Source organism: Anomalospiza imberbis, chromosome 12 (assembly GCF_031753505.1).
Source record: "Anomalospiza imberbis isolate Cuckoo-Finch-1a 21T00152 chromosome 12, ASM3175350v1, whole genome shotgun sequence".
NCBI classification, from domain to species: domain Eukaryota; kingdom Metazoa; phylum Chordata; class Aves; order Passeriformes; family Viduidae; genus Anomalospiza; species Anomalospiza imberbis.
Window position 1 is genome coordinate 1,430,397 of NC_089692.1, and position 17,664 is coordinate 1,448,060.

The window sequence follows — 17,664 nt, forward strand, 5'->3', positions numbered from 1 at the left end:
TGGTCTGTACTGTCAACTCTGCATTCCTTTGAAGCTGTCTGAGCTAATCTTCCTTCTGACTTCAGTTGAAAACAGGTTTAGAAAGTTGGATAACATTCCTTTAGCTTTAAAGAGGGAAACAGTGCTGTGAACACTTGGTTTTGTAGAGGCATTAACCTGTGTTACCAGTTTCATATCTAATCAATATGTAACCATTTGTTACCAAAGTGTTTTGTGGCCATGACCACAATTTCCATGAGAAGCCTTGAGCACTGTAACTGTTCACTGCCACCAGCAGAGAGAGGTCCAGCTACAGCTGCCATTTCCCTTGCCCCTGCCCCTGACACTTAATTCTGCACAGAATTTTTCTGCGGGCCAGTTCATCTCATTAAAATGAAGAGAAAAAAATGTCTAATTCTTCACCATTTAATGGCAGGAGAAAAAATCTGCTCAGAAAAGGATCCCAGTGAGCTGCAGAGGCAGGATCAGGGATATCTTGCAGGTGGAAGTGCTGTGTGGAAAGCTCAGGAGTGTTGGATCAGCTGGAAGCTGGGGTCCCAGCACTGAGAGCCGCTGTCACACACAGCTCTGAATTCAATTAGGAAAGCACACTGCTGCTGTGCTTAGGCACAGTCTCCAGTGCTTCTTTATACAAATACCTCCGGAGGGTGTCAGAGGGTGGTGCCCAGCAGCAGGACAAGGAGCAGGTTTCCTAAACTAAAACACAAAAAATTTCATCCCAACATGAGGAAGAACTTGTTTTCCTGGAGGGGGCAGAGCCCTGGAGCAGATGCCCAGGGAGGCTGTGGAGTCTCCCTCCCTGGGACATTCCAAACTACCTGGACACACTCCTGTGTCACCTGCTCCAGGTGACCCTGCCTGAGCAGAGCTTGGACTGGGTGACCTCCACAGGCCCCTTCCAACCCTAAAAATTCTGGGATTCTATGATACACTTGTTACCTAGGAAGACACTTTAATACTGCTTCAAGTAGCTTTTTCAGTAGCACTGGTTTGGGCAGGGGAAGAGTTAATTTTCGTCACTGTGGCTAATATGGAGCTCAGTTTGAAATGCTAAAAAATGCCTTTCATGTACACTTAAAATAATTAGCTGAAACTAATTTTGTATTAATTGTTCATAATTGAATTTCATCCCAGAAAAAAAATTCAGAGGAGCACACATGGATTAGACTAGAAAAACCTCAGGAACTAAAATATAAAGATTTGCTTTTTGAAGAACTAATGGTTGAAATTCTGTCATCCCCTGATTCCAGCAGTGTAAGAGAAACAGAATTTGCCCAAGGTAACACCAGGGGACAGGACTGCCTTCAGCTCTGGGTGGGCTTGTGAGAAATGGATGTTAGGAAGAAAAAGTGTTCACAGGGCTGTGTTCTGACAAGTAACAGTGGCATCCTTTGGGCTGTAAGATTCTCTGTACTAAACCATGAAGTGACATCTTCTGTGCTGTGCAAAATGTATGTCCATAATGAAATTAGAATTTAGAACAAACTGCAGATGACTGAGCTTCAAACATATAGAACCATTTCCAAAGAAATCCTTTTGGACTCTTAGAGAAGAAAAAGTTTTGAAAGTTTCAAGAATATCTGGTATCCACCTACAAAGAAGCTGCAGTAAGCAAGATAATTACTTAGCACACAAAATCTTACTTCTAAGCTGGAATTCTGAAGATTTACAAGAGCAGAAGAATGGCATTTCTGGAATCACAAGCTTTAGTACTAGCTTAGTACTTCACTAGGAAATGCTCTCTCTGTGCACTTACTGTTATTAAGTTGCAGTGATTTAGAAAAGAAACAGCTGATCAGAATAATTGGACAGGAGCTGCAATTCCTGACTGGGAGTTCTTTCAGTGCAATGGGTTTTAGGCAAACCACAACCCTACAGAAGCAGCACCATCAGATATTGTTGAAAAGCCACATAACTGTTTCTGTCCTGCACTGACAAATGTCTGTATAAAGTGATCAAAGTGCTAATGAAGCCTTGCTTGTTCCAGCTAAACCAACCAAAACCAGTAGGGGAAAATAAATTCTGTTCTTCTGGGATCATTCCCCTAAAATTACCCAGAAAATCAATGTGAGAGCAGTCTGAGTGCTGCAGGGAAAGGATTCTCTTGAAGGCAACACCCAGATGGTAAAGCACAAGTGAAGGTCAACTCTGCATTAATTTTGACAAGTCCAGGAATGAAACCCCACTGGTTTTCTCTACTCTCCAAGTACTTACAGGTCATAATAAACTGATTGTGACATAAACCCAAAAAAACACCTGTGTTTTTCTTTATAAAAAGAAGTAAAATCAGAATGCAATCCAGTTAAGAAATCAATTGATTCTAGGATTGTCGTGGAAGTGAATGTTTTCAGGAAGTTAGGTCAAACCAATCAGTGGTCAGGTTTGGATATTGGCACCTAAAGTGACCACTAAAGGTGTGGATATGCCTCTGAGAACACAGGGGGTTAAAAGCAGGAACTCCCAAGAGCTCGCTCTCTTTGGTTCCTGTCAGGGTGCAGTGCAGATCTCCCCTGCCCAGCCATGGGGCTGGGTGGGGGAGGGGAAGCCATGAGGCCTGGTCGAGGTGAGCCGAGGGGTAGAAGGACTGGAACGGAGCCAGCACCTGTGGACGGAAGGGTGGAGAGAAGCGGAGATGCCTTTGTCATCCCCCCCCAGAGGGTTGAGACAGAGAGTCCGGACGGCACCTGTAACTTTGCCGGCGCGGAGGAGAAGGTGGGGGGGGGAAGGTGCCCAGCCTTGGCCTTGGGAATCGGCTGCTGGGCAGAGATATCAGCTGTCCAGGGAGTCTGAGCTTTTAACCCTTTCCTGGGAAATGAAGGCTTTGTAAAATATTACTCCTCCTTGATTTGAAGTAGAAGAGAGACAGTCTGGGATCCGAGATGATGGAAGAGGAAATTGTTGAGTTAGAAGGAAATGATGGAGTGGCTTGTGGCTGGACTTTTCTTGTTAGCCATAGACTGAACCAAATTCTCCTGACAGAGGCTGCACTTAGGGGGGTGCGTTGGTGAACCAAGAGACCTGTTTCAGTGATTACCAACAGAGGAGTGGAGAGGACAGAGGAGAGTTGAAGAAGGTGTGGAGAGGCTCTCTGTCTTCGAGGAAGAAGAAGAGGAGAAGACCTCTGTTCTTGGACCCTCAGCCCCAAGGGAAAATGGTGGGGGGGACTGTAGTCCCAAGATGAGAAACTGAACTCTTGTCTCTTTTGGTCCATGGCAAAGCATCCTTAAAGGAGCCCTATGAGCAGTCTGTCCATGCACCGTGGTGGGAGCACTGTGACATGGAAAGGAGAGTGTCACCATGGCAGATTTTCTCTGAGCAGTTGCCATGTGTGACATGGAAACACAAGGGTGGCAATTGTGTTTCCTGGGGGGTCTGTGGCACAGGAGAGACTCCTGTCTCCCTTGAAGGACTGAGTATTTGATTATCTGAAGCAACTTGATCAGGATCCTGGGTGGTGTCTCACTGTTGGGTTTGTTTGGAAATTAGGTGGGAGGAGGAGGGGTGTTTTGGAAGGTCTTCATCCAGGATTTAGAGTTTGTAGTTTTATAGTAGTAGTAGTTTAATAAAGTTCTTTTCTTTGTTATTAAGCTTGGGCCTGCTCTGCTCTGTTCCTGATCACATCTCACAGCAATTATTTGGAAAGGTGCATTTTCATGGGGGCGCTGGCATTGCGCCAGTGTGAAACCATGACAAGGATGTTTTTAGAAACATTTGAAAAGAATAACACAGTCCCATGCACCCTGTATTTTTGCTATTCCTCAGCTCAGTCAGAACAGGGCTGGGATTCTCATGAACAAATAAAATAAGCTCTCTATAAAAAGCTAGCTGAAAAAACCCTCATGGCCATTCTGCAGTCACTTACAAGAACTGTGGGTTTTTTTAAATTTTTTTGCACTGAATTCAGTGGGACTACCAGTGCACAGTTCTCTTCAGAACTAAGCTATATTGTGATGTCCCATAGAGCAGAAAGAACTTCCTGAACTCAATGAAGTTGCATTAATGTGGGCAGGATTAGAGCAAAACACCATTTCAAACTGGTAAGATCTGCTTAACAAAGCTACTTCAACTCAATGCACTTCATTTGCTGCCTCCAACAAAATAATGAACATCCCACCTCTGGGATGAAATGTGTAAAGCCTTGGCAGTAAGGAGTCAATGCCTCAGGCACCTGATGGCCACTCAGGATGTGCCTGGAAAGGGGAACAAAGGAGCAGAGGGTAGGGCAGCACCTTCCTGGAGCCAGATTCCTGCTCAGGTCCGTGGTGCCCACACAGCACAGGAGCACGAGTGGGCAAGAGCCAGAGGGGCACTGAGACCACCCAGGCCTCAGAATGCCCCTGACTCCTGCCAGGGAGGCTCCACCCAAGGGCTCTGCATGGTCCTCAGTGTTTGAGCTGACAGGAGGAATCATTTCCCTGGGGAGGGATACAGCTGTTCCCATGCTAAATGGAATATCTGCAAGCTTCTGAGCCTTTTGTTTGGTGGGTACCACCCCAAGGGATCAAGACTGAACATGTATCTGCCCGTGGACATCAAAATTCCAACAACGCAGCCTCGTTGCTGTGAGATCTCTCCACTACATAATCTTACCCATGCCTTCCATCCTTTGTGGTATTTTGTGTCTGAATAGAAAAGAAGCCAAAGAGCTGCACCTCTCCTTTCTACTGCAATTCAATTGTTTGAAAGTCGCAGAATTACAGAGTTTGGAAAACACCTTGGAGGTCTTTGGGTGCAGCCTGTAAGCCAGCACTGTGACCCAGCCCCGAGCACTGCGTGCCATGCCCAGACTCCCCCTGGAGCTGCAGGGTCAGCATGGCTGCAGTGCAGGGCCCGGCCCCTGCCCCGTGACCTCATGGCAGTGGCCTTGGCACAGCCACCCAGCCTGGCAGGGCCCTCAGCAGAGCCTTCCCATTCCTACCCAAGGGCTATCACCCCAACCAGCTAAGGGTCAGCTCCATGCCCTCCCTCCTCCAGACCATCAGAAAAGGTTAAACAGGGCTGTTCCCAGCATGGATCCCAGGGGATCCCATTCCCACTGCTCTGGGCCCAGCCATCAGCCAGGTCCCATCCCAGCCAAGCTGGGGCTGCAGCTTCTCCAGGAGATGCCATGGGAGAGGGCCTCAAAGGCTCTGCTGAATTCCAGGGAGACACATCCACAGCCTTTCCCTCACCCACCAGGAGGGGCATGTGGCTGGGGAAGATGAGGTGGGCCAGGCAGGACCTGCCCCTCCTAAACCCAGACTGGTGGGGGCTGATACCATGGTGATCCCATCCGTGCCCTGTGCTCACACTCAGGATGATCTGCTGGGCCCCAGGGCCAGCCTGACAGCTCTGTCATGAACAAACCTCCCTCGTACACACACTGGCCATTTGGTGGTGTTTCACCCCAATTCACCCCTCGGGGGTCATTCAGAGAAACCTGAGGTACCCTCCCTCAGAGGGATGTTGTAATAAACCATTTATTTCAAATTACAAAAACAGGGTTGTCTTTGGAAAAAAAAAAAAAAAAAAAAGAAGAAAGTCAAGTCACTTCTAGAAAGCAGCAGTGAAGTGGGAAATGAGGGAAACAGCCATATTTTAGTTGAACAGAACTGACACAGCAAAGCTGATGGAAAACCTAAAAACACAAAGGGAATTGGTTCACATTCTGTTCCTGATTGGTATCTGATCATTTCAGAGCTGTAAGTCCACAGTGTTCTACAAAGCATAGTGCAAAAACAATACCCATTATATTTAAATATTTAAAATACTAACTCAGACTTCAGTAGATGATTTCTGATACAACAGTCACAGGCTTCTATAAACAGCGTTGTCTGTTAGCTGGGTTCAGTATTTGGTCCCGGTTTTCTTCATATTTCTCTACCATTTTCTGCATGTCATGGTCAGCTCCAATAACCTTGGAGAGAAGGTGAATACTGGCAATAACTGACACCATAAAACTTGGTTTCTTTTGAGCAGAACAGAACAGGACTACCAGTGCAGCCAAACTGGGACACTCCTAGGGATCTGCCCAAGCTGCTTTCTGCTGGGAATTTGGCATTCCCTGAAAAGCTCCACAGCTGATCCTGCAAGCAATCTCAGTGAACAGCCCCTCAAAGTCTACTGCAGAGATGGCAGACCCCACTTTTGTACTATACACCAACAGGCTACCATGTTTGTCTGAAGTTGTCCTTCTCCAAAGGTTATCAGAAAAGCAGATTTATTTACTTTTACCACTAAACAATGCTCCTATTATTTGGAAAGCACAATCCCCCACATGCCTGATTGGTTATAATAAAAATAATACTCACAAGTACTGGGCAGGAAACTTCAAACAGTGCTTGTTTAATGAGCCACTCCTCATAGAGCTCATGAATAGCTTCTAAATATTCCTAGAAAAGAGGCACTAGAATAATACAAATGCCCAGGGATGACACACACATTTATCCATTTGAGAAGTAGTTAAGAGACTGCAACACATATCTTCCACTAACAAAAAAATAAAAAGCATAAGAAGGTTTTTGAGAAAAATGAATTCCCAGTACAAAGTTTAACTGCAGGAAGACCTCAAAGACACAGCTTACAGGAGAACAGGGCTCTCAGCTCCTTTTAAGATCAAGCAACCATGATTCTCTCCCACAGGTAAATTGTGGTTCAAGATTTTACAGAGAAAACTACAACAAAGTAAGGACAAAAAGGGCAAGGCTGCAAAGAATAAGTATGGGAGGCACTTTCTGTGTCAGTACATTTCCCTAGAATTCCCAGTTCACTTTCTTGTAACTCAATTTCCTCTAAAAGCTCTTCTGCCTGTCATGAACTGACTTTTTACTTCATGGAGACCACTTCACATTGCTCAATCATAACTGCTCCCCTCCTCTTCAGCAGAGCTGCAAAATAACACAAGGGCTCTTCAAATCCATTACAGGAAGATTTAGTCTCAAAATTTCCCTTGGCCCAAAATTTAGCTCTTTGCACAGATCTTCAACTGACAATTGCTTCTCCTGAGCCACCCACCCAGAGCTGCAGAGGGAACTGCATTCATGTCTGGTCAGGCTTCTTTAGAAGCCTTGTGGCATGAGGGGCCATGCTGTGAATTGGCACAGAAATCACTGTTCCATCATCACCGTCTGTTTTAAAGCAGATTCCCAAGCTCACAGTTTTCAAGGAGCTGCTCCCTTTCAGCCACAGCAGAGACACTTTTCATGTACAAACATCCTGGTGGGAGCAGACAGCAAAGTGCTCACAGAAATCTCAGCACCTGCAAGGCCAGGCACCTGTGCTTCACCTGGGTGCTTCTGTGCCATTTCCTGGTACAAAGGCAATTGACTTTTACATCCTAGAGAAGATGACCAGTTGATTAATGCTGCATCTAAAGTCAGCTACAGTGCACTGATTACTACAGCAGAACACTTGGGAGAGTCAGCATGCATGACAGATCATTTTTTAAAAATAAGTCAAAATTCAATATTCAGGGTTTAGTTTGCAGTGGAAACAGCTGCACTGTAGGAATATAAAAAGGTAAAAGACTTTAGATGGTGTAGAAAGGTCTTAGAAAGTAGACAAAACCTCACAGAGGCAATAGAATTAGAGTCACTCACAAATTTAGCCTTGGAATTGAGACCTTAGAAAAGTCGAGATTTGTCAAAACCTGATGCAGATACTAAACCTGATTTTACACAGCATTGATAATGCTTTAACTTAAAGTGATAGAGCTTAAAGTAAACAAAAAAAGTGCCTTTATATAGAAAGTTTGTATCATTTTTTCCTAGGGTGAGAAATATATACAGTAGTGAAGCAATGCAACGCAAGGTAGCAAACAAATGACAAGTCAAAGATGATTTATTTAGGGTAGAAAAAGAGAGGGGGAATTGTAGGAATATAAAAAGGTAAAAGACTTTAGAAAGTGCAGAAAGGCCTCAGAAAGTAGACATAAAGCTAAGAAAGGCTGGGAAATTTCTAAACCTTCTCATGAGAAAGCTAGGAAGTTAAGAACCAAGTGAATACATTGATATTTATCATAAGGAACAAGAAAGAACAAGAACATATTTATAGCTCAAGATGTGAAAAGGCCTAGATAAATGCTTTGCAAAGATAGAAAAAGTTTCCATCTTAAAGAACGAATTATTGTGTATTGTTTGAGGTTCATAGAAGTCCTTTTGTTAATGTTAAACCCATGTGGGTCCTTTTCTAATTGCTTAGAGTATAATGCCTTTACACCTTTTCTTTTATGCAATTGGTTCACAGAATATGTAGAAGAAGGCTTTGCATGGGCTGCCATCTTGTCTCTGATCTGTGTTTGCATAGATGTTGTTATTTCTCTGTGTCTCTTGCTTTTTGCTTGTATGATACAGACAGATAATAAACCCTAAGTCTGCAGCCAGTCAGGGTCCCGTCCCGTTTGTGAGACACGGACCGATCCGGCAGACTGCACCACGCTCTGGCAATGTACTCAGGATACAATTTTAGTATTCAGATTGGAATCGTTCCTTTTCAAAGATCCTTGTAAGCACATATATCAGAGGAACTCCTTACCAGAGGAATGACTTTTTCCTCTTCCCTGCATCGTGTCTTTAGCCTCTCATAACAAACTTTAGGAGATGTCTGCAAATAAACTGCAGGAACAAATATGTTAATAGTTATGTTCAAGGATCAGCTTTAAAAGCAAATAAGAAACTCACTTCAAAAGCTATAGAAGGGAAGGATCCTGGCTTGGGTACCACCACTGGACCTCCCCTTTGGCACTACCCAACCCATGAACCACCCACAAACTCAAGCTGTCTGATGGTGGTCACTTTTATATGGAATAATGTGATTATTTATGAGCCAAGAAACAAGAATTTTTGATTTAGAATTTTTTTTTTCTCCCAGAAAGGAAATCCACCCAGAAACACAGCCCTCCAGATATATCAAGATGTTACCTATCAAATCAACTGAAACATCGATGTTGTTCTGGATCCAGTCAAACCATTCACTTAGGACAGCATAATCCACCTCTGGCATTTTTCCACTGAACAAACAAACACAAGAGGCATCACTCACTGGCATCACAAACTCTCATTTTGCTCACCTGACCAGAATTCCTCCCCATGGACTCCAACATTTGTGAAAAGAAGGCCAACATTATGCCCATGTAAATTGAAGGCCACATAAACCATTGTTCATAAAATAGAAAGACCAAATATTTTCCTTTTTTTTTTTTTTTTAAGTACTCAATGGTATTTATTGCTCTTGGTCTCTGTGTCAGCATCAGTTCAAATCTGTCCCAGGGCATGCCACCAGAAGGGCTGGATTTACTGAGCAGCACCAACAATTCTTTACAGAAGCCACAGTAAAAGACAGAAAAAAATATAATGTCAATATGTCAATAAATTTACTCCCACTGTAAGAAATATTTGTGGAAAGAGTAGTGAAATATTCAATATGCTTAACTCTGAACTCAAGACCACAGAATGTTGGAGACAAATGTCCCAAAGTAATCTCAGCAACAATAAAGTATCAGAGAACTAAAGTAAAAGGGAGTTACTGAGGACATGTTAAGAATCACATACTACGTTTTTATTAGTGTATCAATTTTCACTTATTACCATATTCCTGATTGGCAAATATTACTAATTTTACAGTATCCTCGCTTCAAAACTGGTGACAGTAACACATACCCCATATTCTTTCCTAAACACTTCTGCAATAGAAAAAATATTAAGAAGATGGAGTTGGGAGGCTCCTGTGCCCTCTAGCTGAATGATTAAGACCAGTTAGGCCATTTTAAATAGGACTGAAAAATAATATTCCACAGATTTCTAAACCAGTCCCCTGGCAACTTGCTTTGATCACTTGAAAAATTGAGCAAAAGTAATAAAGATATTTCCCTAAGTATGGAAAAAAGCAAAATCCCCATTTGTACCACATCCCCTTTCTATCTGCCATCCAGAAATGGTTTAACACTGGTCACTGCTGCTCTTCTTGATAATCACATCAATTCTGGGTAACAGGGATCTACGTCAGCCAAACAGATTGAGCTACTTTTCTCCAGGATAGATGGAGGAAACAGGAAGGCTGAAAGGAACTGGAAATAAGGAAAAGCTCCCCTGTTCTTACCCTAAAAGACAACTACATCCAAGACAATTCTGCACTGACCTGCCCTACGGACAGCACATCTTGGCTTTCCCTGGGTAATCCTGGGAGGACTCTGGCCCAAGATCCATAAAGATATATGGTATATAAAAAGCACAAAATGGTGTTTACATTTCCATAGTTTGCTGGAATTTGACTGCTGCCAAGTCAGGTTTTTACTGCCTAAGTCCACCATGAACAGAGTGAGTTTCTATCCTAACCAGTGATGGACTCAGAGGGACTCTGAACTGCAGTGCTCACCTACAGCACACCCTGCACACTCATATGCACACACTTAAGACTCACCTAACACAGCCAGACTGACTAATTTTTAATTTGTCACAAAACAGCTACTTTCATACATTCCTCAATTATTCCTTGTTTTATCTATAATCCTTTTAAACATCCTTTTCTTTTGGCTTCCTGTTGGTACTATCAGTTGCCTTCTAGCTTGCTGTAACAAAACAGAGCAAATGCCTTTTTTTCAACATTTAAAAAGTACTGAAGCCACAAAACATCATAGCTGCCCTTAAAATTGTTGTTATTATTAACTCACAGTGTTGCCACAAACAGATTTAGCCTCATGGCAACTAAGTCTTTGGGAAAAAAAGCACTTTGTCTAGAATGACAAAAGAAGCCAGTAATAAAAAAAAGAGGATATTCCAGGCTGCTTGCACTGTGTGTGGACTGGGATGAATAGTAACTTCCAAAGGCTTTCCCGTGGCAGAGATGTGCTCATGCAGCATGGATGACACCTTGTGGCACAAACTGGATTTGTCCCTCAAGGCCACTGAAAAACCCAGCAAAACCCATCTGTCGCATACAGTCCTCGACAGAAGGCCAGCATTCCAAACAAACAAAACCCTGATTCCTGCACTATTTCAGTTACTTTAGGAAGGGTTAGTTACACCTAGGGCAGCTAGGTGTAACTGTGTAATTGCTCTTTCTTTACTCACAGCCTACCAAGGCTTGCAATCTATTTTGATCCTGTCAATCCCGATTCTGAGCAAGAGCACAGGACCTGACATTCTGCTTGCAAGAAATGCCAATCCTGGATGCCAGGCTGGATAACACTGCCCCAATTCTCTCCCTCCTACAGTCTTAGTCTTTCTATCTTTGTGTTTTTTCACCTGTCCAGCATGTGTTTGATTCAAGCAAGATTTGGGTATTCAGCTGGAGAGCAGATAACTTCAATAGATGCTGTCTAAATAATACTGAGTGCTAAATACTCAGAAGCACTGCTGAAAAAGATTTTCCAGAGTCCTTCAGGAAGTGACCAGCACAGCCCATACCAAACACACTGCCACTCCAACACAGAACTGGCAGATTTCACAGGCCCCTTACATGCAGCACATTACCAAACAAATTATCATTTGATTAGATATATATTTATAATAATGAATCCAAGAAAGTAAAGCAGAAAACCATATCCCATACCTTCGATAGAGGTTTTCCACAAAAACGTGTTTTGCACTGTGAATCGACCGCTCCATCATCCTTATGGGGGAAATCTGCAACACAAAACCTGACTCTTGTCATTTTCATACTCATATGGCACATATGAAACACCATTTTCAAATCTTGTGAGAAACAAACTTACTGGGAGGGTGGGAACCACAGAGCAGACAAGGACTCCTGATTTTACTCTGATTTGTTATTCAGACACCAGTTCAAAGCCAAGTGCTCAGCATTCAGCTGAGCAGAGGAAGGTAACTCAGGGTACAAAAAAGCAGCAATCCATTTGGGATCTGCAGGACAATGGGAATTATTGCTCCCCAAAGTGCTGCCACATCCCATGCATTGCTGGGTCACAGCACAGGGCTGACATCAGACACATTCAAGAAAGGAAGCAGGACTTTTAAAAGAAGTAACTGCAGCTGACAGAGCCCTGGCCTCAGCCAGTCCTGCACATGTTCCACCAGCACTTCATGCTGGAGCAGGGAGATCCTCTGACACTCCTGGGCCTGGCAGAGCAACTTCTCACCCGGGTTTCTGCACATTAACGAAGCAAAAATGGTTCCAGCAAGGCTCAAATGACAAAAAAGCTCAGACTGAAACAGAGGGAAATCCTCAGGAATTCTTGAATGAACTTCTTCTCCAACAGAACAGGATTTCTATTGTCTTGGAAAAACACCTCTTCCTAAAATGTAATGATTATATGTGTCACTTTCATATTTGGCACTGCCAAAAGTCTGCCCTGACACAAACTCAGAAACCAGAACATAAGAACAATCAGTGAAATATAAGCATGGCATCTAAGACCAGGTCTTGTAATCAGGGAATGGAAGACAACATAGAATGTAACAAAAGGTGTCTGAAGGAGAAAAGAATGGAGAAATCTTGATAAAAAGGTAGGATGTGAAATTTAATATTTAAAAAAAAAGAAAAAAATTACGAGGAAAAAAAAAAGGATGTCAACCCCTGAAAAAGGAATAGAAAATGGTAGTGGAAGTATTTTGCATAAACAGAAGAAGCAATGGCTAAATTTGTACTAGACAGCACGAAGCAGTACTGTGAATTCTAACACTAGATTACTTGGTGTTTGCCAAAGATTTGAAATAATGAAATTACAGACAAGTCACTGACATAAAATGAGGAAGAGATTTGTACAAGCCTAGCCCTGGAGGGTATGCCCACATAGCAGGATCAGTTTGGGGAATTTGCGAGCAGGCAGGAGGCAGAGGTTTTACCCCCAGAGCACACGCTGAGCATATCAATGTCTGCACCACAGAAATTCCTGCTCACTGCAGGAACAAAGAATGAATGCACACAGCATCCTAACTCTTGAACACAAGGTTAAAAGGATTTAGCACTCATAACCACATCTAATTGCTCTTAAAATTAAAAGAAGTTTCCTTACCACGGGCCTAGTGTGCTGCTCCAGCATGGTCAGCTGGACATAGGTCTGCAGAGTTATCCCCCACCTTGATGCATCCTGGTACATTAAGCCCTGGGGACAGAGATGGAAGCAGGACAGATGGACATTTGTTAGGACAAACAGCACAACAGGAAGGTGGGTATTTAGGAAGCTTTTGCCCTACAACAGCATGGCTCTAAGAAGTGCACTAAAACATCAGGTTTGACCAAAATGAAGTGATCATTTGCTCTCCACAATGGAGATGCAGAATTACAGCCCTGTCCCTACAGACACTGAGCGGGAGGCTGGCTGAAGTCAGCAGGAATTAGTTACTCTACACATAGAACAGTCATAACCAATTAATGAAAAAAAACCAATCTACTCCTCTATATTTGTGCCCTGATAGACCCTCAGTACACCCAGTGCATCCAGAAATCATACAGGGTCCTAAGTATGGTCTGGGCCTCTGAAAACGTGTCCTTTAACACAGGCAGCTGTTCTTCCCAAAGCATCCTCACAGCAGCTCTCAGGTAGCTGTTCCACTTTCTGATTACTGCAATTCCACATACATAGAACTTAAAAACAACAATCTATCCTGCACAGCAGAAAAAGGATCTCACTCAAAATAAAACATCATTCAGTGTCTGTTGGCTGAGGTGACAAGTTTTAAGCCAGCAGCAAAGCTTCAGCCCATAGGTCTGACCTTCTGCTTTGCTCCCTGCCAAGACCAGACTTTCCCAGCGCTCCAAGGCTGCTGTGGTGTTCTGCAACACGTGCCCCACCCCTTTACTAACAATCAGAAAGGCATCAGCAACTCCTAGGAGGGACAATTTACTGTTCCAGAGGGCATGTGCTAACAATGACGGTATTTAACAGACGTCAGGGCAAATTTGGCTTGGGGTGTGTCCACACTGCAGATTGCAGAGCCCTGCAGACCCCTGTCTCAGCCACAGTGGGGTTTCTGCACAGTGGCTGAGCCCCAAGCACAGGGCTGACAGCAGAGACCACTTCCAGCACCCCAGCAAGGCCAGTGTGCAGCTGCAGCTGGGACCCAGGACATCTTGGGGGGAACATTTCCAAGAAACCTCAGCCACCCAAAAGACAATGGAAGCCCTCAACTCCTCACTGGGCTGAATTTTCCTTACCTGCAGCAGCCACAGGATCACAGATTCATGCAGTGTTAAAGAGTTGGAATGGACCTTAAAGCCCATCCAGTGCCACCCCTGCCATGGCAGGGACACCTTCCACTGTCCCAGGCTGCTCCAAGCCCCAGTGTCCAGCCTGGCCCTGGGCACTGCCAGGGATCCAGGGGCAGCCACAGCTGCTCTGGGCACCCTGTGCCAGGGCCTGCCCAGCCTCAGAGGGAAGAGTTTCTTCCATACATCCAACTTAAACTACCTCTCTTTAAATTTGTCCCCTTTCCCCCCATGTCCTGTCACTGCAGTTCCTGAGGAATTGTCCCTCTCTGGGCTCCCTGCAGCCTCTCAGTCCCTGGAAGGAGCTGTGAGCTTTCCACAACCTTCTCCTGTCCAGGCTGAGCAGCCCCAGCTCTCCCAGCCTGGCTCCACAGGGGAGGTGCTCCAGTCCCCTCAGCACCTCCATGGCCTCCTCTGGACTCGCTCCAACAGTTCTATGTCCTTCTTATGGTGGGGGCACCAGAACTGTTCACAGAACTCCGGTCCAACATTAACTGACCAGATCCAGCCCTCACCTCACCTCGAGCGACACCCTTCCCTTCTTTGAAACAGGCACAAGCACATTTAGAAACAACTGCCACATTCAGGGCTTACCTTCCTAACTCACCCCACCGGACACCCAGTCCTTGCCAAAACCACATTTTATATGCAATGTTTCTATTACATGCATGTCTTAATCACAGTAGAAGCTCTTTTTCTTCGTAGAGCTTTAGTTTTTGCTGTGTGAGATTTGGATCACACCTTTTATAGCCGTTTTGCTGGCTGATAAAAAGCCATCACACATGTCTTGCTGAAACAACAGTCACTGTAACTGCAGGAATATTTTCTGCCACTTACCAGGATATTATGACCTCGAACATTTCTCCACTTGGTCAAGGGTTCCTTCAAAACCTGGTTAAAAGAATTACTCCATGTTAAACACATCTTAGATTCAAGATACTCAATGTGATCGTACAAGTGTACAACTATTTTTAAGGAATACTTGTGCAGTAAATCAGAGTATTCAGGATTTGTATTGGAAAGCTCATCACACTCAAAAAACCAGCACTGCATTCTGTAACACAAAAGGTAATAATGAACACTGCTAAAAATAGAGACATGTCAATATCCAAAGTCTTCTTAGCATTTTTAAACACTGATAAGATTACTCATAAGCCTGGAGAGAATTTTTTTTTTTTTTTGGAGTCAAAATCAGTGTCATGTAAGGGAAAGAACAGCTTAGCAGATACTTAGCATTTCAATGACAAGCCCATCCCCTCACAAATTAACTTCTCTGGAATTAACACTTATCAGCAAAGGAAGAGGATCAGACTGCTACCACATTCGTTTTCATTTTATTTTTATGTTCTAACAAACAAAATGTATTCAAATCTTTTACAAAATGAATCAGAAAAGCTTCTACCCTGAATAGGTAAAATCACAAGAGACCTGCCTAGTTCAAATAGGGTCTAAATCTGCAATAACACCATAGAGTCAGGCCTAAGAGAATCTCATCAGCCTGGGAACTTAAGTAGCTACTTAAAAATGCTGCACTGTATGCAAAATTAAAGTCTGCTATCCTTTGGCTTAACAGTTAATTATCTCATAAGGACAATTCCTGTTAAATTACTAAATAACACCTGGCAACCCAGCATTTCTGTGAGGACACCTAAAACTTATTGCCAAATGTGTTGCCAGGTCTGTTGGGGAAAGCATTAATATCTGTTGTACAAGAACAATTGCTCACTGAGGTTTGACCTTGATTTTGTTTAAAATGCAACAAGCCTGCCCTTCCCCTAACCTGGATCTAAACAACACAAAATCAAATTCCAAATGAGTCTAAGAAATCTCCTGAAACAGATTTGAACAGTTCTAACAGATTTTCCTTTTTTTAAAAAAGCCATATATTCACTGGGATCTCTGTTACATGGCATAGGTATTTTTGCATAATAATTCTTTACTTTGCTTTTACCAGACCCATCTAAGATTTCAGTGACATGAAATGGCAAACAGGCAAGTCCAGACATGCCCATGCTCTGTGGGTTGCTGTTATTTTATAAAGGCACAAACTGATTCACAGGTTTTACTGGTATTTTGGCATCCAGTACACACTACATGTGATCTAAATTTCTCTGCTGCAATTTGACTTAAAAAGTTGGGGTGTTGCCCCAGCAAGCCCCTGGCTCAGCCCCTGCTGCTCCCTCATCATGCACCCAAGGACATGTTGGACCTAAGACAACCAGCCGCTCAGTGAGGGAAATAAGGACAAAGAAATGTGCATCCAGTACCTCAATGCTGGTAGTTTGTGCAAAATAATCCAGGCATGTTGTTTTTCCACTGGCAATGTTGCCCTCAATACAGATCTGGTGAAAAACAGAGTCACTTTGAGACCCACACTGTGTCAGAGCAGTGACAGTGTGTTACAAATGCCCCCTGCCCATTCCAACTTGCCAGCTCCCTACGCTGGGAAGAGATTATTTCACATGGGGATCTGTTTGGATGTTGTGACTCTCTCAGACCACCACTTTTTCCCTCCCTGCTACTCCCACAGCCAGCCCCTGTCCTGCTTCCAGCTTCCTTCCCCTTCCCAGGACCCCAGGGGTTCCAGAAAGTCACCTGTTGCTCCTCACTCTCCATAGCCCACCTCAGAGACCTCACTCCCAACTTCAAATAAGTGAAGTTATTACTTCAGCATCCCTTACATAGAGAGCTTAAACCTTAAGAGGGATCCCATTTTTATTTTCAGAAATCTAAATAACTAAAATAAACTAAGATAATTTTTTTCAACTGTCTTAAAATAATTTATAGCCCAGGGTGGGTTATATAAGGCAATGGCAAGGTTACACATTCAACACTGAACCCAAACTGCCACCTGTCCCGACACAAGGCCTCACAATTTTCGCACGGATGTCCCACAATTTTACTACAATTTTCAGAACTAGACCAGTGTAGCCTTGCACAGAGTATCACCCAGTGACAGACCCACCACAACACAGTGACACATCTATGGCCTACGGTTGCCAATACACACACACTCAATTTATAATGGAATTACAATGAAAGAGGCTGCACTTTTTACTTTGTTTACTGAACAAAATGCAAATACTTACAATTCTCTTTCTAGCATCTTTTTTTATCAGATGCTTATCTAGAATGGAAATAAAGAACAGTTAAAATCAAAGCAGTCTCATAACCTAGTTACACTGAGTCTTTTAATGTGAGACCCTCCAGGCCAGTTTTAGGTTCCCTATGGTTTAATACGACTATTTTCTAAATTATCAGCCTTCAAGATTTTCTAATTATTGGGTCATGTAACAAACACATTGTGGCACCAACTGACACAGATTTTGCTACAGTTCTCCACTGTTCCTGACACTGTCAAGAGTCCGAGGGTGAGTGCTCACACTGTCACCAGAATTTTGCTAAATCTGCTGCTCCTCAGAGGGTTTGCACAGGGGAAAAATGAATTTTGGAAAGACCAGTTGGAGCAGCACCCACAGGCCCGGCGGGGTAAGGGTGAGGATTACAGAGCAGCTCCAAAAC

The 17,664-nt window shown here is 43.6% G+C and overlaps 1 protein-coding gene across 2 annotated transcripts in view; it reads right to left on the reverse strand.

Annotated features, from left to right (window-relative positions):
- Positions 1 to 5,422: 5,422 nt before the first annotated feature.
- Positions 5,423 to 17,664, reverse strand: part of TK2 (thymidine kinase 2) — a 110,030-nt gene continuing 97,788 nt past the window's right edge. For both annotated transcript variants that reach the window (XM_068202449.1, XM_068202450.1), the window contains 9 exons: positions 17,232 to 17,269; positions 16,410 to 16,484; positions 14,980 to 15,033; positions 12,950 to 13,039; positions 11,527 to 11,600; positions 8,898 to 8,986; positions 8,512 to 8,591; positions 6,291 to 6,371; positions 5,423 to 5,896 (listed from right to left, as the gene is read on the reverse strand). In XM_068202449.1, coding sequence (XP_068058550.1) covers positions 5,798 to 5,896; positions 6,291 to 6,371; positions 8,512 to 8,591; positions 8,898 to 8,986; positions 11,527 to 11,600; positions 12,950 to 13,039; positions 14,980 to 15,033; positions 16,410 to 16,484; positions 17,232 to 17,269 — 680 coding nt within the window. In that variant the 3' untranslated portion in view covers positions 5,423 to 5,797. The remainder of the gene's footprint in view (positions 5,897 to 6,290; positions 6,372 to 8,511; positions 8,592 to 8,897; positions 8,987 to 11,526; positions 11,601 to 12,949; positions 13,040 to 14,979; positions 15,034 to 16,409; positions 16,485 to 17,231; positions 17,270 to 17,664) is intronic.